Genomic DNA, 25,607 nt, shown 5'->3' on the forward strand with positions numbered 1-25,607 from the left:
AAAAAAACGACAATGCGGCTTTTTTTTTTACAAAAAACGACAATGTATTGTAAGGCTTTTTTTTGGTCAAAATCCCCCCCCAAAAAAAGATCATGTATAGTAAGGCTTTTTTTTTCTTTTTTTTTTAAAACGACAATGTGGCTTTTTTTTTGGACAAAACTTTTTTTTTTTTTTTCAAAAAAACGACAATGTATAGTAAGGCTTTTTTTTTGGCCCAAAAATGTTTCCCCCCCCCCCCCAAAAAACGATCATGTATAGTAAGACTTTTTTTTTTTTTTTTTCAAAAAAACGACAATGTATAGTAAGGCTTTTTTTGGACAAAATCCCCCCCCCAAAAAAAAACGATCATGTATAGTAAGTTTTTTCTTTGACCAAACTTTTTTTTCAAAAAAACAACAATGTGGCTTCTTTTTCTTTGACCAAACTTTTTTTTTTTTTTTTAAAAAAACGACAATGTGGCTTTTTTTTTTACAAAAAACGACAATGTATTGTAAGGCTTTCTTTTGGACCCAAAAAATGTTTTTTCAAAAAAAACGACAATGCGCCTTTTTTACAAACTTTTTATTTATTTTTTTTACAAAAAAACAATGTATAGTAAGACTTTTTTTTTGGACCAAAAAATTCCCCCCCCCAAAAATGATCATGTATAGTAAGGCTTTTTTTTTCTTTGACCAAACTTTTTTTTTTCAAAAAACGACAATGTGGCTTCTTTTTTTGACCAAACTTTTTTTTTTTTTTTTTTTCAAAAAATGACAATGTATAGTAAGGCTTTTTTTTTCTTTGACCAAACTTCTTTTTTTTTTTTTTTTTTTTAAACGACAATGTGGCTTTTTTTTACAAAACTTTTTTTTTTTTTTACAAAAAACGACAATGTATAGTAAGGCTTTCTTTTGGACCCCAAAAATTCCCCCCCCCCCCAAAAAACGATCATGTATAGTAAGATTTTTTTTTTTTCAAAAAAACGACAATGTGGCTTCTTTTTTTTGACCAAACTTTTTTTTTTTCTCCAAAAAACGACAATGTATAGTAAGGCTTTTTTTTTTGGAACAAAAAATTTTTTTTCCAAAAAAAACGACAATGCGGCTTTTTTTTTTTATTTTTACAAAAAACGACAATGTATAATAAGGCTTTTTTTTTTGGACCAAAAAATTCCCCCCCCCAAAAAACGATCATGTATAGTAAGATTTTTTTTTTTTTCAAAAAAACGACAATGTATAGTAAGGCTTTTTTTTTGGACCCAAAAAATGTTTTAAAAAAAAAGACGACAATGCGGCTTTTTTTACATAACTTTTTTTTTTTTTTTTTACAAAAAAACGACAATGTATAGTAAGGCTTTTTTTTTGGACCAAAAAATCCCCCCCCCCCCCAAAAAAAAACAATCATGTATAGTAAGACATTTTTTTTTCTTCAAAAAAACGACAATGTATAGTAAGGCTTTTTTTTGGAGCCAAAAAATGTTTTTAAAAAAAAAACGACAATGCGGCTTTTTTTACAAAACTTTTTTTAAATTTTTTTTTACAAAAAACGACAATGTATAGTAAGGCTTTTTTTTTGGACCAAAAAATCCCCCCCCCCCCCCCCCAAAAAACAATCATGTATAGTAAGACTTTTGTTTTTTCTTCAAAAAAACGACAATGTATAGTAAGGCTTTTTTTTGGACCAAATGTTTCCCCCCCAAAAAACGATCATGTATAGTAAGACATTTTTTTTTCTTCAAAAAAACGACAATGTATAGTAAGGCTTTTTTTTGCAGCCAAAAAATGTTTTTAAAAAAAAAACGACAATGCGGCTTTTTTTACAAAACTTTTTTTAAATTTTTTTTTACAAAAAACGACAATGTATAGTAAGGCTTTTTTTTTGGACCAAAAAATCCCCCCCCCCCCCCCCCCAAAAAAACAATCATGTATAGTAAGACTTTTTTTTTTTCTTCAAAAAAAAGACAATGTATAGTAAGGCTTTTTTTTGGACCAAAAAATCCCCCCCCCCCCAAAAAAAACAATCATGTATAGTAAGACTTTTTTTTTTTCTTCAAAAAAACGACAATGTATAGTAAGGCTTTTTTTTGGACCAAATGTTTCCCCCCCAAAAAACGATCATGTATAGTAAGACATTTTTTTCTTCAAAAAAACGGCAATGTATAGTAAGGCTTTTTTTTGGAGCCAAAAAATGTTTTTAAAAAAAAAAACGACAATGCGGCTTTTTTTACAAAACTTTTTTTTTTAATTTTTTTTTTACAAAAAACGACAATGTATAGTAAGGCTTTTTTTTTGGACCAAAAAATCCCCCCCCCCCAAAAAAAACAATCATGTATAGTAAGACATTTTTTTTTTCTTAAAAAAAACGACAATGTATAGTAAGGCTTTTTTTTGGACAAACCCACCCCCCCTTCCTCCCAAAAAAAACGATCATGTATAGTAAGGCTTTTTTTTTGGACCCAAAAAATGTTTTAAAAAAAAAGACGACAATGCGGCTTTTTTTACAAAACTTTTTTTTTTTTTTCTTAAAAAAAATGACAATGTATAGTAAGGCTTTTTTTTGGACCCAAAAAATGTTTTTTAAAAAAAAAGACGACAATGCAGCTTTTTTTTACAAAACTTTTTTTTTTTTTTCTCCAAAAAACGACAATGTATAGTAAGGCTTTTTTTTTGGACCAAAAAAATCCCCCCCCCCCCCCCCAAAAAACAATCATGTATAGTAAGACTTTTTTTTTTTCTTCAAAAAAACGACAATGTATTGTAAGGCTTTTTTTTGGACCAAATGTTTCCCCCCCAAAAAACGATCATGTATAGTAAGACATTTTTTTTTCTTCAAAAAAACGACAATGTATAGTAAGGCTTTTTTTTGGAGCCAAAAAATGTTTTTAAAAAAAAAACGACAATGCGGCTTTTTTTACAAAACTTTTTTTTAAATTTTTCTTAAAAAAAACGACAAAGGCTTTTTTTTGGACCAAATGTTTCCCCCCCAAAAACGATCATGTATAGTAAGACTTTTTTTTTTTCCAAAAAACGACAATGTATAGTAAGGCTTTTTTTTGGACAAACCCCCCCCCCCCCAAAAAAAAACGATCATGTATAGTAAGGCTTTTTTTTTTTTTGACCAAACTTTTTTTTTCAAAAAAACGACAATGTGGCTTCTTTTTTTTAACCAAACTTTTTTTTTTTTCCAAAAAACGACAATGCGGCTTTTTTTTTTTTTTTTACAAAAAACGACAATGTAGTAAGGCTTTTTTTTTTGGACCAAACATTTTTTTTTTTAAACGCCAATGCGGCTTTTTTTTTTTTTTTACAAAAAACAACAATGTATAGTAAGGCTTTTTTTCCCCCAAAAAATGACAATGCGGCTTTTTTTTTTTTTTACAAAAAACGACAATGTCGTGTGTAGTAAGGCTTTTTTTGGACCAAAAAATTCCCCCCCCCAAAAAACGCTAAGACTTTTTTTTCCCCCCAAAAAACGACAATGTGAAGCTTTTTTTAGACAAATTCCCCCCCCCAAAAAAACCAACCATGTATAAGGCGTTTTATCACTAAAGATAGAAAAAATGCACCACAACATTTTGTAGTTAAGTTGAAAACTTTATTTTTTGGTCATTTTGTTTTTTAAGTTTTTTTGTCTTGTCCATTTTTTATACTTTATTTTCCTAAAGAAGAGAAGAGCAGTCAGAGGGTGATTTTTCTTAGTTTTTAACTTCCGGGGCAAGTTAAAAGAAACGATTTGTTAAAAATCCCGTCCTCTTCAAACGCCTCCTGTCATGCAGTGAGTATTCATCCCGTTTGTGTGTCAAACTGAGTCAACACACCCGACGAGGCCAAAAACACGTTGCTGGAAGATGAAACCGTTTGTCCTCTGGTCCAAGCGAGCAAGGTGCCTCCTGAGCAAAAGGAAGAAGTTGAAGAGGAGCGCAGGATTTGAACTCAGGTTCGACGCCGCGCTCGTCTGCGTCTTGCCATCTTCATCTGTTTGCATAAAAAAAAAAAAAACTCCTCCTCTTCTGGGGCCAATAAATGAACAATAACAGAAGAAAAAGTAAAACAAGAAGGTGCTGAGACTTTGTCCTTCCCCGCTGTTGCGCTGCTGATAGTCTCGTTTTTGGACGTTCAGTCGGCAGGACGTGGGGATGTCGGCGCTCAATCCCGGGAAAATTTTTTGAAGGAGAGAGAAGTTTAGTTTCCAGGTGGATGGAAGGAGGACGGGTGCGTTTGAACCTGCATTGCTGCGAGTGCAAAATAAGACAAATTAAAAAAGAATCATAATTCAATCGCAAATACGAGTTGTGGGTCGACAGATTTGTCCTACCTTGTGGATGTCCGATGTAAAAGTGTTGGTGTGTCCCTTGTTGCGGTCCATGCTGCGGGTGCTGGGGCACCGAGCCGGGTCCCTGCTGCGGGGGAGGCTGCAGCATGACTAACTGGGGCTGCCCGTGGCTCCCCGAGTGGTGGGGACCTGACATGGCTCCTTGGACATGGGCCTGAAAGAGGGGCGGGGTTAAAAAATCTGATTTTTTGGGGGGGGGAATCGGCAGATGGACTTGAAAGGTAATTGGACGGGTGCCGACCTGCGCCAACTGTCCCAGTGGGTACGTGGGCGGGATGCCCTGGTGGCCGTGGATGCTGTAGCCCTGAATGGGGTAGGAGCCCTGTGGGGACGTGTGGCCGGGCGGCATGTTGGGCGGGGTCGGCGCCGACAGCGGACCTGAGTGGTACAAGGACTGGGGCTGCGGGCCTGATTGGGCGTTCTGGAAGCAAAAATGTGGTTTTTGTTACAGCTGTGCGGAAATTGACTCTTCTACTGATTACTAGGATAAAATTGGACCATCACTAAAAAGGCATTATTTATGACGCCATCCTCATATTCTACGGGATTATTTGTGACTTTCAGTGTGTACGGCTTTAAGAGGGAGGGGCCTGGTGAGTGACGTGGACGCCATCCAATTAGAGTAAAGTTGACTGGCTATCAAGCATTTTTATTAATCACAATAATGTTTTTCTTGCTAAAAACGTTTTGTTTGATCCGATTTGCTGCATGCTTTTTTGGTCCAAAAATTATTTTGGAATTTTTTTTCATTTTTGCTTTACATTGTAAAGTCGACTTTCTGGACAGCCCGTATATTAGAAAGGCTTCAAATCTCGGCGGTCGGTAATCTGACCTGTCCGGGGCTGGGCGCCGCATGCTGGGGTGGGGGCTGGTTGCCTGTTGGCGTACTGGATGGCTGCGGTTGATGTACTGCCCCCGAGTGGTGGGAGAAGGACTGCGCAGCTGCAGAAAAAAAAAAAAGACAATTTAAAAAAACTGCCGCTAAAGCCTGTTGACGTTTTAAAAACCACATAGAGAGATTTTGCTGCCGACCGTAGATGCCCTGCTGAGGTCCTTGTGGCCCGTCTCCCTGTGTCTGGAACTGTGGGCCTCCTGGAGGTCCGAGCGCTTGAGGGTGGGGACCCCCGCCTTGCCCTATCATCCTAGCCCCCCCTTGCAGCATGGAGTACATAGGCTGAAAGAGAGAGCGATCATTATTTGAAATATGGAGGAAAGACATGAATGAATCCAAAAATGGCGGCCTTTTTTTTAATTTTATTTTTTACCTGTCCAGGGTACGGCGACATGGCCTGGATGACTTGCTGCTGGCCATACTGCTGCGGGTTGTACTGCAGGTAGGGCTGGTAAGGGGACGCAACCAGGGGGGCGCCGGCGGCCGAGGCCGCCGCTTGCAGCATGGGGGGCGCCGAGGTGCCGTGGTCGGAGCGCGGCGCCACCACCGAGCCTAAAACGCCACGGCGGACAAAAGTCAGGTTGGTCGAGTCTAAACAAACTCAATTTGGCCTAATCGGTTTCATGGGATTACCTTTGGTCCGGGGGTACTTCCCCTGGCTGACCGCCGACATGGTGTACTGGTACATTTGGGGGGTCTGCAAATGAATAACCAAGGATTTCTTTTCTTGAACTAATTCCATCCCAAAAACATAAATGTTTTACAAGTGCCCCAAAGACGTATTTATACGTTTTTATTTAAATGTTTGATTGTTTTTTAAGATAGAGCATACAGACGGCTTTGAAGCATTCTCTGAATTGAAGAGAACGCTTGAAGCAATGGTAGTTATTAGAAAAACGGCCAAAAAGTGGCAGCAAAGTATAAGAGATCAACCAGGGCCATGTTGCAAAAAGCTCTTTCCCCCAGTTTGAAACAGATTTGTGAATAATAGTGAAACTTAGCTATATTCTAATGCTAATTGCTACAAAACGGAAACAGATAAAAAAAATATATAATTTTTTTTCCTGATGAAAGAAGACACTAATCTTTCTTTTGGTAGGTTCCATTTTTTTTTTATAGCAATAGAACAATATTCTGTGGGCCTAGCAAAATCAGTCAAATTAAAATAAAACTGCTGGTGTACCTGCACAGAGTGGATCTGCGACACATAGGACAGGTAGGGGGCGTTGTAGAGTGGGCCCTGCCCGCCTGGGTGCTGAATGACCACGGGGCTCGGAGGAGTGGGTCGAGGCGGGGTGGGCGCCGTGTTGGGTTTTGCCTGGACAAGCAAGGAAATGTCGGACTTGGAACGGGACCACACGAAAGTCACTTGAGGAACTCGAGAGGCTCACCATCGGCATCTGAGGTTTGATTGGGTTGAATTCTTTCGCGTTGGGGTTTAAGGTGGATTTCTTCACTTGGCTACACATGAAGACAGAGAAAAAAAATGTCAAGATGTTCCTTATAATTTTTTATTTTTATTTTTTTAACTTACTCTGCCACACCCTCCGTGCGCTCTGACGCGCCCTCCTCGCTTCCCGGGGTCCTGGCCGGCTGAGGGGTGGCCCGCGAATGCCTGTCCGAGTTGGGGGCACCCGGAGCGCCTGCCTCCTTGGGGGGTTCGTCGGACGGGAGCGATGGCGGCTGAGGATGGGAGGGCCCGGGGGCGGCGGCGGCCTGCAGTTTGGGCTCGGAAGCGGCGTGAGCGTCCGGCGGCGAAGCTTTGGCGGCGCCGGCCTGCGCGACGTCGCCGACGGCGGGGGGCGTCGCCGCCGCGGGGGAGCTGGGAGAGCTGCAGCTGCCGCCGCCGCCGCTCGGCTGGAGCTGAAAGGAAAGCCGCGGGTGGTGAGTGAGTGGTTGAAGATGGACTTTTTCAGCTAGCGTTAGCCTGTCTATGGGGTTTCACATTACATGTTAGCATTAAGCTAGTAGACTTGTAAAAAAAAAAAGAAAAAAAAAAAGAAACATTTTGTAACATTTGTGTGTTGAAATACAATTTATTTATTTTTTTAAGACCGATACCAGTACAAGCACTGAGTACTAGCAACTGATACCAATATTAGAGATGGATGGATTTGCTGTTTTTTTTCCATCATCAGCATCTCTGAACTGAAAACGTATTATTAGCTATCTGAAGTTAAGTTGAAAATTGAGTCGTTATGGGCCGGATGATTCTTCAAAAAGACCGATTCTGACATCATTTTAAAGTAAGACATCTTAATATAGCATTTTTCTTTAAAATGACATAAAATCTTGGATGGCTGGATGAACCCGGACCCAAACATCAGCATTGTAGCTGGATCAGCAGAAAATGTAGGTCAAATTTTAATAAGAGAATAATCACATCCCATTTTCAGAATTACGATGAAATTTCATGAAAAAAAAAAAGGATTTGCTTATCAAGCCCAAATCTTGACACTAAATAATTGTAATGAAGCGTCCTCAGTGTTGTAACGCCGCAGGCTCTTTCTTCTAATTAGGGATCGTTTTCCCAAAGCACTCACCCGAAATTCCTTGCCAAACTTCCGCAGCTCCTCGATTTGCGACCTTTGCTGAACTGAAGGAGCTGGCGGGAAACGGCAGATCATGAAAACACGCTTTCGGGGAAAAAAGTGCTTGTGGCGTTCCGGGCTTCATGTTGCTTTTGTCACGTTCTCACCCTTGCCGCTCTTGCCGTCCTCGGCGCCGCCGGGGCTCTCGGCGGCGCGTTCCTTCGCCGCCGCCGAAAGGATCTCGTTCACTGGGCGAGACAAATGACAAAACTGATGAGTTGTTGCCGCTTCATTAGCCGAGTCAGAAGACTCCATTTGCAAGATGAACTTGGCGACTTTGCAATTAGCAAACGAGAAACAGGAAATCAAAAGTGTTGATTGTACCATCCACGGGGAAAAGAGGGGCGGGGCCTGACGTCTTCTGCGCAGGCAGGGAGATGGAAGACGTGTCCAAATAAGGCGTGTCCTGGGAAGAGCCTGATTTTGGCGAGCGGGCGGCTGCAAGGACAAACTCGTCAGGGGACGTAAAAAGGAGACGACGATATTGCGGAGCGGCCGAGGATCGGTTACCGGCGGACTGGGCGTGCGCGTTCGGAGTGCGGACCGTCCTGCTCGACTGCGGGGGTCTTTGAGCTTTGGGCGAAGTCCTGGCAGCAACTGAAAGACACGTTCACATTTTTTGTCCCCGAATGAGCAATGAAAGTGCCACGCCCCTGAAAACTACGAGGACTGCGAACTATAATAAATGTGTTTTTGACAGAGCGACACAAATAAACTATTTAGAAGTAAAATAGTAACAAAACCACTGGATAAACATAATTCAGCTACAGGGAAAAATGTGGCAAATCCAAAATATAACAACAACACTAAAGTGAGTTTTACCTCCATTAACAGGTCTAGCAGCCTCAGACAGGGAGTGCGGGAGCGAGTGGGAATGTGGGACCGAGTGTCCGTGGGGGGCCGGCGGGCTGGTCGGGGAAGGGGCGGCAGAGAGGGAGGCGGCCGAGGTGGGCGCCGCCCCCGGAGAAGCGGGCGTGTACGGGCTGGCGGGACCGGAGCCGGGGCCCGGGCTGGGGCTTCCTTGGGGGTGGTGGGCAACGTAGGCCCCGCCTCTGCCCGACAGGGGGCTGTTCCGCTCCGATGGGGAGACGGCGGGTTGGGGGCCGCCCGCGGAGGGAAGCGGGGGTCTGGGAGACGAGGAAGAGGATGACGGCGGGGTGGAGCGATAACCGCCGCCAAGTCGACTGTGAGGCGGGGGGCCGCCGGGGCCTCTCTCGGTTCGGTCCCGGTTCATCTCCCTTTGCCGCTGAGGTAAAGGAATGTACTTGCCCTCCCTGGAAAACAAAAAAGCCCAACTGTCAATAAAATCGTCACTTGATTGGTTTGGTTTCAACTACGGCTCTCACCTGGCCCCGGGGCTATCTCGGCCCCTTTCCCGTTCGCGGGGGCTCTCGTGGCCCCTGTCGCGGTCGGGGCCGTCGCGCACCACGGCGCTGTACTTGTCCTCCTCACTTTTGCCCTCGTCGTTCTCCAGGCCCACGCGGTGGCGGTACTGCGGGCTGGACTCGATCTCGCTGGCCAGGCGAGCGGCGCGGGCCTCCCGCTGTCGGTACATTTCAGAGTTGCCTCTCTCCAGTGGCACGCTAGGCGGGGGAGGGGGGAGGGAGGGAGGAACCAATTTGGGGCTCAGTTCTCAGTCTTCTTCTCAGTGTTTTAATTCGGGGTGTCAGGCGATTTAAGTGTTTAATCGTAATTAATAGTTAACTCATGATTAATCTAAAATGTTATACTTTTTCTAAATGTACAATAAAATGCACAATAAAAATTTTTCACGAGTTTTCATACTTTTCTTAACATAAAAGTGGAAAAAAATGTTTACTAACTGAAATACGGCTGCATCTTTTAGTCATCGATATAGCAATTTCATAATATTGAGTTAAAATTGAAAAGGTGTGATTTACTGTAAAAAAAAAAATTTAAAGTGTGATATTGATTGGAGTTTAGTTCTTTTTTTCTGCCACTGGATGGCATAATTGCATTTGTAAGACATTGGTGACAGCTCAGTGCATTTTTCTTTTCATATTAAGAGCCATCTCAGCTTTAACATGAAGTAACTTGTGAAATTATGCACATTTTTAAAATTGTAAAATACAACTTGAGCCTAGTCTCCCAAAATATATTCATTATTTCTATATTTATTACTGCTAAATTCTGTGGTGGACGCGTCTGTTGCGTTGCGACTTGAATACGCCTAGTACAGGCTTTCCAAGTAAGTCATTTATCACGCGTTATAAAAATGAGTGGCGTTAAAGGAACTTCACTCAAAATGAACGCACTCATTTTGACACCCCTCGTTTTAATCAATTAAAAAGAATTATCTGTGGTGGTCAGCAAGGTTAACGAAGACCAACAGAAACTTACGTGTACATGGAAAGGCTGGAATCATACGTTGACGTGACTCCATATTTCACTTCATTGTAGCGGAACATCTCGTTGGCGTCCCAGCCATTGGACTGAGGAGCAAAATAACACATTTTCAATCAAACAAATCAATAAAAACAAGATTGTTTTACAACAAAGTAGACGTCTGTCAGTTGCAGTGCATTGACATAATATATATATTTTTTTTTTTTTACTGCATTAGCATACCAACATTTGACGCCAACAGGCTAATGCAGTGAATGAACGACTGCGAAGAACTCACCGCATCCGCATCCAGATTGTAACTCTCCCCGTTGCTATCGCCTCCTTCCCATCTCTGCAACACCTTCTCCTTGTGTTCCCCGTTGACGCGCGTGGAGCTGATGGCGGTGTCCGTGAAGGTGTCTGCGCACAAATCGAGATCACGCCACATGCGACACAACGTTTTGCGAGCCAACGCGTGGCAAAATAATCTCCAGTTGCCCTGTGCACTTTCATTCACCGTTGTTTACACAGAGATGAGTAAACCATTGACTGTGACGCAAACACAAAAAGTAGCGGCGAAAATCACGGCGGCGTGTACCTCTGGTGGCATAGTTGAGGTCTACGTCTCGGCATATCATCGTAACCAGATCTGACGGGCTGAAGATCATAGTGTCGGTGATGTCTTCCCTCCGCGGCGGAGCCGACGTTGAGCCCTCCTCCTCTCGTTTGTGCACGGCATCAACGGCCAACTCGCACTAAGAACATTGAGGTGAAGTCAAAACCAGTTTAGATGGCATGCCAATGGATTCATTGCAGGATGTTTGTGTGACAACACACCCGCACAATACATGCGTTGGGACTTCCCTATTGTACTCGACTCTAAACAATGCAAGCGTCAATTAAACTTCAAAATCATTGCATTAAGTTACCCGAGAACTCAGTGTCTTGAAGATGCCTTCGAACATACTCCCATTCTTCACCCGTATATCGCAGGTGGAACCCTGAAAGCGATAATGGTTTGAAAATTGTAATTTACCAACCAAGGAACTCGACATCACTTCCATGGAGGACGATGGACAATCATCAATCAAAACTCACCACAACAGCTGTGAGGAAATGAAGCATTCGAGCATTGTTGTACACACCCTCAAAAACCTGCACAAGGGACACGACAAAAAAATAAAAAATAAAATAAAAAAGCAGCCATCAAGACTCCAGCAACGCATTCCAAGCAAGCTGTCATGATCTTAATATGCATCTAGTCACTTGGGACTCGGGCTTTAGCAACAGAAAATGCCAGCCCTCGTATAATCTCAAGGTACATTAATCGTGAAGTGAGGTGAAAGGAGGCGGCTACTTTAGTTGTGTGATTGGAAAGCAACAGACTCTTGCAGAACCACAATTGCTCATTCAGCTAAGAAAGAGTCAATGTTTACATCTTTGGTGCTTTTTTTTTTTGTTAAGAGCAGATTTATTTACTTTTTTGGGGGGGTGGGGTGGGGGTGTCTGCAAAATGCTTATGTTTGCTGGCCAAATTTTATGTGTCTTGATACTCACGGGAGAAGACTGGAACGATGGTTTTGCAGTACTTCGATTCCTGTGGAAGAAAAGAAACAACAGAAATGTAAGAATGGTTAGTTCAAGGTAACAATGTGACATGGTCATAAAGTTTTAAAACATTCAAAATAAAAAAATATTGCTGACACTGTCAAATCAGTTCAAAATGTAATTTACAAATGGGCATATACAGAGAAATTTAACATCCAATGCCATCCATGTTTTAGATCTATTTTCTGTGCCAAGTCATTTTAAAAACAAACGTTTGAATTTTTTTTTAGCCCTGACATAAGTATATTTTATACATATATAAACAAAAACAATGGCGGGCACTAAATGTCCCCCCTTTGACCTTCCAAAGATGCTAAAATCTCGAGTTTGCTAATAAAAATCTTGTTTACATTACAAACATATCTCGCCGTGCACGAAGCAACAAAAAAACCCGAACTATAAATGTCAAAAGACGACAAAACGCGATGTTTACGTCCAATCCCAACGAGATAAACGTTGTCTTGCTCAATGAGGTGGCAACGCAGCCAAGAAACATGCACGGCTACAAAACAAAGGCTGAGGCCAATTTGACCAAAACAAAACCCACCACATTCACAACAGCGACGACGGACTCTGCTTACTTTGCGTTAGCCATTAAATCTCCTCAAAGATGACTAATTTAACGAGCTACATTAAAGTTAGCTTTGGAAATAAACAGATTGTTTTTCCGCCGAGCTGTGTCCTCTTTTCTGGGTCTTGCCCAGCCAGATAAACTTTCTTTCACCTGTATGTTGATTTGCTACTTAATGGTTTCACCGAAGTTCAACCCGCCCCTTCGAGTCGTTTTCGGTTCCATTTGAGCAATCCGATTGGTTCAACCCACCTGTCAATCTAACAGAAACGAATTGGATTGGCCGAGAGAGAAGCTCTGTGACTGAGACGCGCCCCGTTGAGCACCCTGAGCTTTAACCGGTAGGCCTTAGTCGCAAGGGGGCGACCGCGGACTTTCCTGACGCGTGTAGCCCGGCTCACTCACCTCCCGGCCGGCGTCCTGTTGCCGCTGCTGCCGCCGCTGACTGGAGAAGACATACCGGCGGGGCCCGTGGTACCATTTGACGCTTTTCTCCCGCCGGAGTTGGGCTGCTGTTGTTTGAGCATGGCGAACAAGCACTAGGGCTCGGACAGTACAAAAAGTGTCGGAACTAATAAACAGTTGACTAACCGTCCGATGCGAAGTAGCTTCGGTTGTAAACTATCTTTAGCAGTTGAGCCGGTGTCACCTCAGCGGTACCGACTAGAGCTAATCTGGCTACGCGAACACCAGTCGCTCGTGGCCTAAAATGTCCAGGCAAACCCCCCCTCCCCGCTAATTCAACCAAATGTGGCGTGCACCCTCAAAATGCCCCCCGAACATCCACTTTGTGATATCAGCGGTTATGACAAAGCAAACGACGGTTCAACTCACACGAGTTTTCGTGTAATTATTTAGCAACGGCTAGGTGGCTAAGCATTAGCTTTGACCCTTCAAGCTGTAGTCAGGCGCTTTCACTCCGCGTTTTACTTTCTTTCCTTCTACCGCGTCACCTTGACTCCGGCGAAACCTCCCGATTAAAAAAAAGAATAATAACAAAGTCTTTGCGTTGCTTGTCAGTCGCTTCCGATAGTGAAACGATTCAGGTTTCGGAGAGAAAACCTGCAGCGGACGGTCAGCACCACCTCTCGGTAGGTTCACTTGACTCAATCCGCGCGCGGCTAACTGGGGAAACACGTCCGGGAGGGGGAGGGGCTCCGACGTGCGCGCGCACCTTTGACCTAGTGTGCGCGCGCACGTTCAAAGATTGAGTGATTGATTGAATCGGATTGTTCTCTGATTGATTGAATCGGATTGTTCTCTGATTGATGGCTCAGAAGTGGCAAAAGTACATATAAGTACAACAGATATTTTTGTCAAGGAAACGTAAAGCCAAAAGTAGAAATAATTCAATTACTTTTAGAACAAAATAATTTTAAAAATATACAGATTACGTAATTAAATAAATAGTGTTAATGAAATATAGTGCCTGTTTTGCTAACTTGGCACAATGGAAAAATATTATAATAAATAAATAAATATTAGGGATTTTTACAAATTATCTTGCATAGTGCTCATGTTGAGAGTTTAAAAAAACAACTAAACATGAGATCAAAACACAATGAATTTGTCACGAATCATCCTTGGAGTCAACGTCAAATAAATAACTATCTTAAATAAGGCAGTGGATGGAGAATATCTTGCTTTTGCCGCATTAACAATGTATATGGTTATTTCCATTGAGGGGAAAAAGTCATGTTTCTAAAACGAGGACCTTTATAAATGACACCAAACTTTCGAACATGAGTATTAGAATAGTGTATTAAGTTTTTGTTTTTAGTATATAGTTTACATAGACACCCCAATGATTATTTTTAATCGAATTTACATGTTCTAATCCGATCAGTGAACAAGTGAATTAAGCTTGTAAATGTTTAGACAAATTTTATGAGTGAGTGAGCGCAATAAACAGTGCCCCCCCAAAAATGTCTGTGCGTCTTTAGTGCATATATTACGACAGTATTCCACACACTGCATGGCCGCCTCCTGATGTCACGAAAACGTTGTCGCCGGGACATTTACTCCCTTTTTTAAGAAAAACTGGAACCAGAACTATCCTCTGAATTTTTCTAAAGCAATCGTAAGTAGCTCAAAGTGCTATTTTTTAGCGGCTGTGATAACCGCAATCCTACAACGTGGCCTCTATAAAGACGTGAATTAATTACACTTGTATACAAGTTGTGTAATACTGTAATATTGTGTTTCTTCTACTTTTGTCAATATTTGGTCCCGTGTACGCTCTCTAGAAGCATATTGTGTCGTTTTACAAATAACAATCTGTCATTCACATCTAAAAGACCATTTCATACATTACGTTTGAAACTAGCTGTAGTACTGCGAGACATCATGGGGTATTAATCATAAACCTAGTGGTGCCTCATTGTTGAGAGGTCCAGGGTTCGAATCACAGCGGAGTTTGGGTTTTCCCCCTCCACACACAGGTTGGCATTGCCCATGTTGACAAAGAAGCTCCCCACCCTGGAGACCTTCCTCTTCCTGGTCTCCAGACGTGCCAGTCACCTTGCTAGACAGCAGTATGACGTCATCGTGGTGGGCGGGGGTCACGCAGGCACTGAGGCGGCTGCGGCGGCATCCCGGGTGGGAGCTCAGACATTGCTGGTCACGCAGAAAGTACACACCATTGGTAAGACAACGACATGTGATCTTCCAAGTGTTTGCCAGCAAGCTTAGAAATAAAAGCTCCCGTTCCGTTCCTTCCAGGTGCCTTGTCATGCAACCCCTCAATGGGCGGAGTGGGGAAGGGTCACCTGGTGAAGGAGGTGGACGCTTTGGACGGCGTGTGCGGTCGAGCGGCAGACTGGGCAGGCATCCATTTCTCCATCTTGAATCGCAGAAAGGGCCCCGCTGTGTGGGGGCCGCGGGCTCAGCTGGACCGTCAACGCTACCGGCAATTCATTCAGGTAAAAAAAAAAAAGGTGGTGGTGGGGGGGGTGATTTCTGTTGCTCGTCTTTTAGCGATCCCTTTATGCATTACTGTTTGCTCTGAGGGTGTCTAGACTTTTTCTTCTCAACACGAATTCTGATTATTACAGTCCGAGCTGCTGTCCACTCCCAGACTGACGGTGCTGGAGGGATCCGTGGAGGAGCTTCTCGTTACAGAATCCAACCCAGAAGAGCCCGGATGCCACAGAGTCACTGGGATACGTTTAGGTGGGCATCAAACACATCTACAAAAGCACAGTAAGGTGGGGGATAAGGACGAAGCCCTGCCGCGAATAGAGAAAGACAACAAGTGCTTAAAAAGTGCGATTATAGATAGTTGGGCGTAGCCTGGAACCGATTAATGGCATTTCTATTCATTTCAGTGCTAACTGCTGCCCCTGGGTTGCATTTGATGTATGTGGGCTCCCTCTAGTGGTATGCAAAATAATCACAATCGTTAGCAGTGAATGTTAGTGCAATTACGTTGTATATAAGTTAAATGACTGTTTGTTAAAAAAAATAAAATAATTCTCATCGCAGCAGGTGCAAGCCTCCCGATCTCGGCCCGCTCTGTGGTTCTCACCACCGGTACTTTCCTGTCCGGCTCCCTCTTCGTGGGTCAGAACACGTCCCCGGGGGGGCGGATCGGAGACGCCCCGTCCAGCGGCGGGATGTCGCACACGCTGAGGGATCGCCTGGGGCTGAAGATGGGCCGACTCAGGACGGGTACCCCTCCCAGAATCCTGAAGGCTTCGGTGGATTTTGAGCAGGCCAAGCTACACCCGCCTGATAGTCAGCCAAGCCCCTTCAGCTTCCTCAATAGCCGCACTCACTGCAAGGTACATTCAAGCGCGTGAATACACTACCTACAAGCGTATTATGCTTTCATTTCAACTAAACAGGCCGAGGAGCAGCTGCCGTGCCACTTGACCTTTACCACTCCTGCTGTGGATCAAGTGGTGAAAGAGAGTCTTCATCTCAACTGTCACATACAGCAGGACACAAAGGGCCCCAGGTTCACACTTTTGATTGACAGTTTTCGCTTGCAAGTTGTTCCCAAATAAGACTCCCTCGTCTATATTCAGGTACTGCCCCTCAATTGAGGCTCGGGTGCTTCGCTTTCCGGGCCGGCAGCATCAGGTGTGGCTGGAGCCCGAGGGGCTGACCTCTGACCTGGTGTACCCGCAGGGTCTGTCCATGACGATGCCCCCTGACATGCAGCTGCGCCTCATCAGGGAGATCCCGGCCTTGCACAGGGCTGAAATCCACACGCCTGGTATGGTAGACCCGAAGCCATCCTAAATAGTTTTGTTTTTTTAAACGTAGATTGAGGACTATTTGTCATTGTCTGTTAGGCTACGGCGTGCAGTATGACTTTGTGTGCCCCACTCAGCTGAGCCCTGCCCTGCAGGTGAAAAGCACGCAGGGTCTTTTCCTGGCCGGGCAGATTAACGGGACCACGGGGTACGAGGAGGCTGCTGCACAGGTAGCTGCATTTTTAGGGTGAAAAATGAAAACAAAACTGTGGTACCTTGTAGGGATAGACCAGGCCGATTATCGCCGCCGATATTGGGCATTTTAACTAGGGGTGTGCCAAAAAAAAATCGAGTCTCATTTAGTACGATTCAGAATCGATTTTATTTAAATGATTTTATACTGTCTTGCCTTTGTCTGTGTGTGCCTTTAATTGGAGCGTTGTTCATGTTGTACCCGGTTTGGCCACTGAGGGGCAGTGTGGTTCCAGGCGGTCAAATACACTGTTAAGTTGAAGCCACATTAGAGAGTAGAAGGAAAAAGTTACGATCAAGTTGTTCTAATAAAAGTTGTTTTTTTGCAGTGTGGAGCCGTTCTTTTGAGTGATAAAAGTGCCGCGAGTAGCGCGCTAATTAGCATTAGCGAGTCAGACTGGAGTAGATCATTACAATTCCTTGCACATCTATAGATAACCTTGGAAGCTCCCTGAACATTTTGTTAAAAATTTAAAAGGATGTCTCTTGTTTAAGATAAAAATAATTTCAAAAAATATTTAAACTACATTTTGAAAAGTCAGAAAATTTTTAAAAAGAGTTAAGATTGGCATTTGCATGTTTTTTTTAAAAAAATGACGTAAACCCCCCCTTTTTTATTATATCGGTTTCAAATATCAGTTATCGGCCTCCTTGACTTACTAATAATCATCATCGGTATCGGCCCTGAAAAAAACATATCGGTCTATCGCAAATACCTTAATATATATTACTGAAATCTGATTGGACAAAATAAAAGCTAAGAAACTATGAAATAATTTTTTTGCACACATGTGACTTACTTTTGCTCTACAGGGTTTGTGGGCGGGGGTCAACGCAGCCCGCGCGGCGCTCTCCGTGCCCACGCTTGCGCTGTCTCGGACCGAGAGCTACATCGGCGTCCTGATCGACGACCTTGTGACACGAGGCGTAACGGAACCTTACCGGATGTTCACCAGCCGGGCGGAGTTCCGAACGTCTCTGAGGCCGGACAACGCCGACCTGCGACTCACACTGAAAGGTAAACAAATCCGTTTCAGAGATTTCTTCCGTCTGCCGTCATGAATAGCGAAGCATGTCAATGACAGGTTTTGAGGAGGTTGGCTGCGTGTCGTCCTCGCGCTACCAGCAGACTGTGAGGGTGCGAGACGGCCTCCGGGATGCGCTCGCGGCTCTTCAGGACGTCTCGCTGCCCGCCACAACCTGGAGAGTGAAGCTGCCTTGCGTGCAAATCAGCGGGACCAAGCCGACCAATACCACGCAAGTTACAAACCAAAGTCATAATCCCGCGTCAATTCCTCCATTTTTCTTTCAAGCCATTGAATATCCGGTTTGTCTTTCAGCGGCTTGGAGATGCTGCAATACAATGACGCCACCTTTGAAATGTTGGCCTCCATCTTCCCAGAATGCCTTTCACCCTTCATAGAATTCTCGCAACGGCTGAAGATAGAAGGTAGTGTATTTATATTTACAAAATTATTTTTAGCTCAAATCAATGTCTTTCTTCTCAGCTGTGTACAGGCCTCACTGCATCCTTCAACGGAAGGAAATTGAGAGGATTCAAAAAGAGGAGAGCATGTCGCTACCGCAGGACTTGGACTATTTGTCTCTGCCCGTGTCTCTGTCACAGGAAGTGCGGGAGATTTTGGACAGAATTCGGCCCAGCACGGTGAGTCCAAAATAAATACATTGTTGCCTTTGGAACATTGCTTCTCAATTAGTTTTTGTTAAGAGGAAGAAAATATTTCATACATCGATATTAATCAAATCATGTGTCAAAATTAGTGCGTTAATTTAATTTAACGACCGGCCCTTACTTGGAAAGCCTGCACTGGGGGGATCCCAGCCGCAATGCAGCAGACACCACGTCGAAATTTAGCAGTAATAAATTTATTAATAATGCATATATTTGTGGAGACTGAGGTCAAGTTGTATTTTTAAAAATGTGCAGAAATTCACAAGGTTATTTGATGTTAAAAGATTAGATAGCTCATAATATGAAATGGAAAACTGCGCTGAGCTGTCACAAACGTCTTACAAATGCAATTATGCCATCTAGTGGCAGAAAATGACAGAAAACAAAAATCAATATCTCACTCGTTTTTTTACAGTACAGTACGTCTTTTTAATTTTAACTAAATTTTATGAATTATTATAAAAATGACTATCAATGACTAAAAGAGGCAGCCATTTTTCTATTATGTTTATCATTTTTTCCACTTTTATGTTAACAAGATTATGATAACATTAATAAAAAATTGAAAAATATTTTATTGTACATTTAGAACAGATATAAAAATTTGCGATTAATAACTATTGAAGTCAATGCGATTGATTAATTACAATAAAAAAAATTATCACCCGACACCCCCAATATTAATATAATAATAAATAAAATAAAAAATAAACTATGGTTCCCAAGAAAGTCTGTGATCAGAAGTAAATTAGATAAATGTAATTAAAGCTTGAAACTAAATGAAAAATAGGAGTAGGTGTGGCAAAAAAAAAAAAAAAAAAAAACGTTAAGTTTGGTGAAAGTGAAAAAAAATCTATATATTGTGTTTTATAGACCAGTAGTACAGTATTTTAGAGGACTCTTTTTCTTATTAAATGGAACTAATTGAACTTGTGGGTCAAAGTACCGTTTCATCTATCGAGGGCATGTTTGCAACGCCTCTCTCGCAATAAACAGATGTTCAAATGTAAGCATTTTTATTTTGAGTAGGAAGAAAAAGTGACATTTTTGTCAAGCCACGTTTAAATACGGTGATTGTGTCCCTCAGCTGGGAGCTGCTACACGTCTGCAAGGAATAACTCCGGCTGCGATCGTCCACCTTCTCAACTACGTCCGCCACTCGGGGAAGAAGGAGAAAAGAACGCACAGGAACTAAGTTGAGCAAAAATGAGACGCTAGAAGAGGAGCTGTGTACAAAAAAAAAAAACACCTTCACCTCAAATGCTGTTACTAAAAATGTACAAAAAAATTAATTAGCATATTGACGATATCTCTCATCTTTCAATAAAGAATGTCAGCCAATGTTTGTCCCGAACTTTCAATAAGCCCTCATCAGCGATCCAGCTACCTGGTGAAGAATTCTAATCCTGTTAGGAACCGGACCGTGAGCAGCGTTGAACCCTAAGTGGCCTGAACTGCAACAAGAAGGAGTCGGTCCAGCTCGGCGCCGGTCAAGGTGAGCCCATGTCCAGCACGGGCTTGCGGAAAACGGTCATGTCGGCAAACGCCACCTCGGTGGTTAGTGTGATGCTTGACGACAGAGGACACTGGAAGACACGAGAGGGGGGGGGGGGGGGTTATGATGATAGCAGTCCTGGAATGGCCCACACACATTTTGCATACCTGATATGTCCGACAGCGGAAAAGGTATTTAACGCCCAGGATGTAGCTCTGAGGGAGATCGAGGAGGCCCATCCGAGCCCACAGAACTTGCACAGACAGCAAGTGTGGGAGGGTGCAGCCGGACTCACATGTTTCCTAAGAGGGGGAAAAGCAATCCATCCGGTCCTCAAGATGAACTTGGCAGCAAAGACGACACTCAAATATTATAAGTCACGGGTTAGGGTTTAGAAAAAAATCCCGGCAGTTAATTCCCTTTTTACGCGTGATCGGTACCTCCGAGTTGACGGGACACTCCTGCTTGAGGACTGTGGTCCAATCCGGTTGGGAGCCAGAGCTCATGGCAATCATGTCGGGAATGGCGGCTCCTTGCAAGATGCTGCCGACGTGGGAACGCAGCTCGCTGCAATTGCTGGAAGGAGAACTTGGAACACACAAATATGTTTAATACCCGTTCAAGTGAAATGAAAGCTGTTCCAAAATTAAATTGTACATGTTTGAAAACTGAGAACTATGTAGTGCTGAATTATGGAGCTAGAGCTAATGCTAGGGGAGTTAGCTAGAAAGCTACACCTACACCATGGAAATAATCTTCCCATCGGATAGTCCACTTGGGTGGCTGCTTTAGAGCGTCTTGTTATCTGCCCCGAGTGTGCACACATCATGCAGAGAAAGACGTAAGAGCAAGGAGTGTTTTTTTTATTTTTTATGTTCGACTTGATAGCCAGTGTGGGGACGGGAGCTTCATGCTGGCCTGGCTGACTTAGAGCGCCTTGTTATTTGTCCAGAGTGTGCACACATCATGCAGAAAGAGACGTAAGAGCAAGAAGTGTTTTTTTTTGTTTTTTTTAAGTCCGACTTAATAGCCAGTGTGTGGACGGAAGCTTCATGCTGGCCTGGCTGCTTTAGAGCGCCTTGTTATTTGCCCTGAGTGTGCGCAAATCATGCAGAGAAAGACAGCGAGGAGTGTTTTTTATTTTTTAAGTCCGACTTGATAGCCAGTGTGTGGACGGGAGCTTCATGCTGGCCTGGCTGCTTTAGAGCGCCTTGTTATCTGCCCTGAGTGCGCGCACATCATGTAGAGAAAGACAAAGAGCGAGGAGTGTTTTTTATTTTTTTAAGTCTGACTTGATAGCCAGTGTGTGGACGGAAGCTTCATGCTGGCCTGGCTGCTTTAGAGCGCCTTGTTATTTGCCCTGAGTGTGCGCAAATCATGCAGAGAAAAACAGCGAGGAGTGCTTTTTATTTTTTAAGTCCGACTTGATAGCCAGTGTGTGGACGGGAGCTTCATGCTGGCCTGGCTGCTTTAGAGCGCCTTGTTATCTGCCCTGAGTGTGCGCACATCATGCAGAGAAATCACTTTAAAGACTCACTGTTGCTTCCTGTGGCCTTACCTAAATGTGCAGCCTGTGATTGTGTTGTGCGTGAAGAGGATGTTCGCTCGTGTGGAGGGGTCAGAGGAGCAGCCGCCATCTTGCGGGACCCCCATTATGGTCACCTGGCACGCTGTCAAGGAACTGCTGCACATAACTGGCAAAGTTACAAAAGTTGAGTTCTGTAGGAGGATCACAACAAAGGATACGGGTTTCACTAGTCCATTAAAGCGACCGAGGACACTTGATCCCGCCCGCAATCCGACTGAGGGAATCGTTGGCAGTGGAGACGTACGAGGGGTCCCCAGCTAAAAAAAGAAAGAAAGAGGAAAGCACTATAATAATCTGTGTTTTGCGATAAGAGCCGTAGTTGTGAGTACCTTAAATTGGACCGAGTGCACTTGTTGAAACAACTGGTTGGTTTTCACGTCAGCTAACACTACATTTACTGTCGCGCTTGCCAGCTCTCCTCGGTCTGTGAACACGATGACAAACTCCACCTGCAAAAGCAGACATAACAATTCTTTGAGTAAATTGAGTTGTTTTTTTTATTTCTGGTATAAGCTAAAGCTAGTTAATAGAAATGACAAAATGAAGAGCGTAATGCTTCTCACTTCTTTTGTCACATTAACACAGATGTTATTTAGCTCAATTGGTGCAGTCCAGTCAGACAGCGGTGTGATTGGGATCTGGAAACAAAACACACACAAAAACACAGTCTTACTTAATTCAACTGTAACTTGTAAACCAGCGGAAAATGGTGGCAAATGTGTTCTCACCAAGAGGTCAGACACTTGTTCTTCCGCAGGTTTTGGAATCTGTTGGGACAAAATTTGTGTTGATTTAGGAGATTATTATTTTATTTTTTTAAATTGAGCAGATTTGCTTACTTTAATCAGATTCATGTCTGAGAAGTAGGAGAGTGCGCTGAGATTTGGGTCGTTGGTGCACGACTGAGGGGTTACCACACGAGTACAGGAAAGAGATTCTGATCTTAAAAAGCCTGCAAGATGAGCAAGAAAATGAAGGTACAATATATGTAAAAAACAAATGTTTTTTTTTAACTCATTCACTGCCATTGACGGCTATAGACGTCAAAAATTCATTTGAACTATTTCTATTAGTTTAACATTTTTTCCCACTTTTGTTAGCAAGAGTATGAAAACAGATTTTTTTTATTGTACATTTAGAACAGATATAAAATTTGTGATTAATTGTGAGTTAACTAGTGAAGTCATGCAATTAATTATGATTTTAAAAAATTAATTGCCTGACGCCCCTAATTTTTAATAATCTTTTCTAAAAATAAAAAATTAAATATTTAAAAAATAACTTAAAAAAAAAAGAAAGAAAAGATTATTAAGAATTAGGAGCGTCAGGCGATTTAATTTTTTCGTAATTAATCGCATGACCTCAGTAGTTAACTCACGATTAATCACAAACGTTATATCTGTTCTAAATGTACAATATCTTTTCATACTCTTGTTAACAAAAGTGGAAAACATTTTAAACTAATTTGTTGTCATCTTACGTGCGGGATTGCGATTAAGACAGAAAGCGCTGGCGGCTCCTGGAGACGGCTGACGAAGGAGGCCTCGCACAGATGAACTGCTGACGTATGTCAGGATGACATCATCGGCCTAGAAAAGTGATTTTTAAACATTACAAATGCATTCAAAACAACTTGAGTAATACACCTGGTCTTAAATAGCCACATACAAATTCGATGGGAATATCATCATCAAACATCACAAGTGTGTTTCTGTTACCCGATAAAAATGTCTGCGGTGGCCGACGCTTATTGCTTGCGATGGGGAGAAGTGGTAAGAGTCCCCTAAAGCTGGGAGATGAAGTGGAACAATGGGGACTTTGACATGATCAACTGTTGGGAGATAAAAAAAAATTAAAATAAACAGTCCACATTAAATCATTTGTTGGTCATCCCGTTGTGATAAAACTGATTCAGCAGTTCACACATTAAATCGACAACTTAACTGTACGTAGGCAGTGATTATTTTATGTTCCACTAGAGGTAGCCCATGTATCACACTTATCAGTATTTCTGTATTCTGCTGCCCCCAAGTGGCCAAGACGTGAAGACCAGAAGAAGTTCAAAGTCATTGTAGTGCATTAGCAAAAATTGCGGCAAAAAACTATTAAATTGGTCATCACTGATATTTTTTTTAGAGCACAACAGTTTTGGGCGGCAGGCTGTAAACGGATTCAATCTATTTCAATTCATTTCAATGGGGAATGATGATTTGAGATACTATTGTTTTAAATTACAAGCATAGTCAAGGGACAAATTATATTTGTATCTCAAGGTACCACTGTATAGTGTTCTGTTGGAATATATTCACAACCTTTACCTGGAGATTGAACACAAAACAAAGATTCGGTCACACTGATTAAAGAAGAATCCATATTGGTGCGGAAAACCTGCCATTTCTCAATGCAGTCTCCTGCCCTGCAATGCAAACATAAAAAGTGTTGTCATTCAAAACAACGGCCAAAATATGCACTTAAGCATGCAATGATGACACGTTCTTACTTGGCTTTCTGATGACATCCCCTGAAGACAGTACTCAGGTCAGCAACACCGCAGTCAGCCAAGTCACAACAGCAGCCGATGTCGCAGAGATCAGGAGTTAAATCGCAGGCACATACTGGATAATCACATGCAAATCTCAAATTAGTCAGGATTATATATTTAGTATCATACTTCCCAAGCCTGGGATTGACATGTTGTTACATTTGTACTCTTTTATTTTGAGTATTTCTATTAAAGTACAGTGTGAGTACTTTTTCCACCTCTGCAATTACAATGTATGCATTTACTTGCATTTGTGATATGTAATGACAAAAGTCTGAGCTAATATAATGTAATAAAATGATATTAAGAAAAAAAAAAACATGAGGCTTTGCTGGTGTAAATTACCCTCGGGTTCTCCCACATTTAGGGCACTGGCAGCTGTAGGAATTGTCGAATCTTCAAAAGGAGTCCCACTGCTTCCTACTGTATCATTTATGGATTCTGTGGTGCCTTCGAAGAGAACGGTGGCGTTTTCGCCGTCGGTGACACCCGGAGAAGGGGTCGCTAAGGTGACGGTTTGCCCATCAGCCGGTGTTGCCTCCGTTTGTGCTCGCGTTTGCGTCAAGCACGCCAACGATAAGACAACGAAGGCCAAATGGAGACGACCACACTGGCGGTTGTTCATGTCTTCACGCAACGGCCATGGTGCACGTGGTTTCTAGTTGGCTATATATTTATCAGCTTCAGACATCTTAGGTTTGTTTTTAGCGTAACGTTACAATTTTAAAAATATCAAATATGCGCTCCGAAGGAGCTAGCTAAACTTGCTACACAGAATGGTTGCGAAGGCTTCTTGTTACCAAGGAAGTTGAAGTAGCAACTTCCGGCTACTGAAAAACGACACTACCGTAAAGCCCATAAGAGAAAGGAAACACTTTTGGTTTAATGTGTCCTGTACAGATACTTGTGTAAAAATATTGGTAAAAGCAGTGGTGCTAGACATATTTTTCTTATTGTCAATTATAAACAATGTTGGTTTTAATTAGAAATAAATAAATACATAAATCTTTGGCACACTCTTATTTTGTTTAACGTAGCCTATTAGCTACAATAGGCTACGTTGTTGTCTGACAAACCAAAAAATAATAATAATTAGAGCTAAGATAACGGGAAAATACACTTTACATGTTCTTTAAATAAATACATAAAGTGTAATATGATCAGGTCACATGAATGTAGTGTTTCTTTAGTGTCTAAAAACTGTGGTAGAACATATGCAGTTTTCTGTTCAGGGGCCATTCCTTTTTTTTGGTCTGCGATTCTTATGCAACAAAATAAAGCATTGCCCCCCAGTCTGATCTGAAACTAAGATCAGATGTAGAAGCTGTTTCTCATAACACAGATATGCAAAATACTCATCGTCTCATTCCAGATGTTTTCTTAATAACACAGTGCTCTGTGGCCAAATCTTTCTGAGCTTGTTTTCACCAACAATATTGTTTCAGCCTTTGACAGGATGCCAAATCTAAACAGTTGATGCAGGCTGACTGTGCTCACAACAGGAATTCTCATGTATTCC

The 25,607-nt window shown here is 42.6% G+C and overlaps 3 protein-coding genes across 7 annotated transcripts; 1 reads left to right on the plus strand and 2 right to left on the minus strand.

The window, feature by feature from the left end:
* Nucleotides 1-3,551: 3,551 nt before the first annotated feature.
* Nucleotides 3,552-13,473, minus strand: atxn2l (ataxin 2-like). Of its 3 annotated transcripts, none has more exons than XM_077550915.1 (23): nt 12,725-13,473; nt 11,698-11,737; nt 11,239-11,295; nt 11,070-11,141; nt 10,739-10,895; nt 10,439-10,560; nt 10,156-10,247; nt 9,141-9,377; nt 8,617-9,068; nt 8,305-8,391; nt 8,119-8,232; nt 7,902-7,982; nt 7,747-7,808; nt 6,738-7,066; nt 6,595-6,664; nt 6,387-6,521; nt 5,837-5,900; nt 5,577-5,755; nt 5,344-5,485; nt 5,144-5,253; nt 4,553-4,732; nt 4,294-4,465; nt 3,552-4,210 (listed from the first exon to the last, which is right to left on the minus strand). In XM_077550915.1, exons 1-23 carry the CDS (start codon nt 12,844-12,846, stop codon nt 4,161-4,163), a joined length of 3,126 nt encoding a protein of 1,041 aa, XP_077407041.1. In that variant the 5' UTR covers nt 12,847-13,473; the 3' UTR covers nt 3,552-4,160. The 3 variants fall into 3 exon arrangements, with proteins under 3 accessions (XP_077407041.1, XP_077407042.1, XP_077407043.1); XM_077550916.1 differs by lacking the exon at nt 12,725-13,473 and adding an exon at nt 12,330-12,474; XM_077550917.1 differs by lacking the exon at nt 12,725-13,473 and adding an exon at nt 12,296-12,440.
* A 603-nt stretch (nt 13,474-14,076) lies between these two features.
* On the plus strand, nt 14,077-19,739 carry mto1 (mitochondrial tRNA translation optimization 1). Of its 2 annotated transcripts, none has more exons than XM_077550924.1 (13): nt 14,077-14,399; nt 14,761-14,963; nt 15,041-15,240; nt 15,373-15,490; nt 15,806-16,101; nt 16,165-16,277; nt 16,348-16,538; nt 16,618-16,748; nt 17,584-17,788; nt 17,856-18,027; nt 18,111-18,220; nt 18,279-18,436; nt 19,551-19,739. In XM_077550924.1, exons 2-13 carry the CDS (start codon nt 14,774-14,776, stop codon nt 19,656-19,658), a joined length of 1,992 nt encoding a protein of 663 aa, XP_077407050.1. In that variant the 5' UTR covers nt 14,077-14,399; nt 14,761-14,773; the 3' UTR covers nt 19,659-19,739. The 2 variants fall into 2 exon arrangements, with proteins under 2 accessions (XP_077407050.1, XP_077407049.1); XM_077550923.1 differs by having other exon boundaries at nt 14,138-14,399; nt 15,803-16,101.
* Nucleotides 19,463-24,913, minus strand: LOC144038430 (tectonic-3-like). 2 transcript variants are annotated; one of them, XR_013289226.1, is made up of 15 exons: nt 24,434-24,913; nt 24,047-24,161; nt 23,865-23,962; nt 23,265-23,377; nt 23,027-23,135; nt 22,386-22,498; nt 22,275-22,313; nt 22,110-22,184; nt 21,876-21,995; nt 21,705-21,803; nt 21,517-21,620; nt 20,399-20,546; nt 20,126-20,260; nt 19,851-20,049; nt 19,463-19,689 (listed from the first exon to the last, which is right to left on the minus strand). XR_013289226.1 is itself a non-coding variant. In XM_077550940.1 (14 exons), the coding sequence occupies exons 1-14, from the start codon at nt 24,711-24,713 to the stop codon at nt 19,954-19,956; spliced, it is 1,644 nt and encodes a 547-aa protein (XP_077407066.1). In that variant the 5' UTR covers nt 24,714-24,913; the 3' UTR covers nt 19,463-19,953. The 2 variants fall into 2 exon arrangements, 1 of the variants encoding a protein (XP_077407066.1); XM_077550940.1 differs by having other exon boundaries at nt 19,463-20,049.
* Nucleotides 24,914-25,607: the final 694 nt, after the last annotated feature.

Source organism: Vanacampus margaritifer, chromosome 18 (assembly GCF_051991255.1).
Source record: "Vanacampus margaritifer isolate UIUO_Vmar chromosome 18, RoL_Vmar_1.0, whole genome shotgun sequence".
NCBI lineage: Eukaryota > Metazoa > Chordata > Actinopteri > Syngnathiformes > Syngnathidae > Vanacampus > Vanacampus margaritifer.

Excerpts from the sequence above, each read along its gene's own strand:
- atxn2l (XM_077550915.1), bottom strand. The coding sequence starts at position 12,846 with ATGCTCAAACAACAGCAGCCCAACTCCGGCGGGAGAAAAGCGTCAAAT. Across the intron at positions 9,378-10,155 it reads TCCAGCCTTTCCATGTACAC|CGTGCCACTGGAGAGAGGCA; the intron begins GTAAGTTTCTGT and ends TCCCCCGCCTAG. Across the intron at positions 5,486-5,576 it reads TGTCGCCGTACCCTGGACAG|CCTATGTACTCCATGCTGCA; the intron begins GTAAAAAATAAA and ends TCTCTCTTTCAG.
- mto1 (XM_077550923.1), top strand. The coding sequence starts at position 14,774 with ATGTTGACAAAGAAGCTCCCCACCCTGGAGACCTTCCTCTTCCTGGTC. Across the intron at positions 17,789-17,855 it reads CCTGCGACTCACACTGAAAG|GTTTTGAGGAGGTTGGCTGC; the intron begins GTAAACAAATCC and ends TGTCAATGACAG. Across the intron at positions 18,437-19,550 it reads ACAGAATTCGGCCCAGCACG|CTGGGAGCTGCTACACGTCT; the intron begins GTGAGTCCAAAA and ends TGTGTCCCTCAG.
- LOC144038430 (XM_077550940.1), bottom strand. The coding sequence starts at position 24,713 with ATGAACAACCGCCAGTGTGGTCGTCTCCATTTGGCCTTCGTTGTCTTA. Across the intron at positions 23,963-24,046 it reads GGATGTCATCAGAAAGCCAA|GGCAGGAGACTGCATTGAGA; the intron begins GTAAGAACGTGT and ends TTTGCATTGCAG. Across the intron at positions 23,378-23,864 it reads GTTTTGTGTTCAATCTCCAG|TTGATCATGTCAAAGTCCCC; the intron begins GTAAAGGTTGTG and ends ATCTCCCAACAG.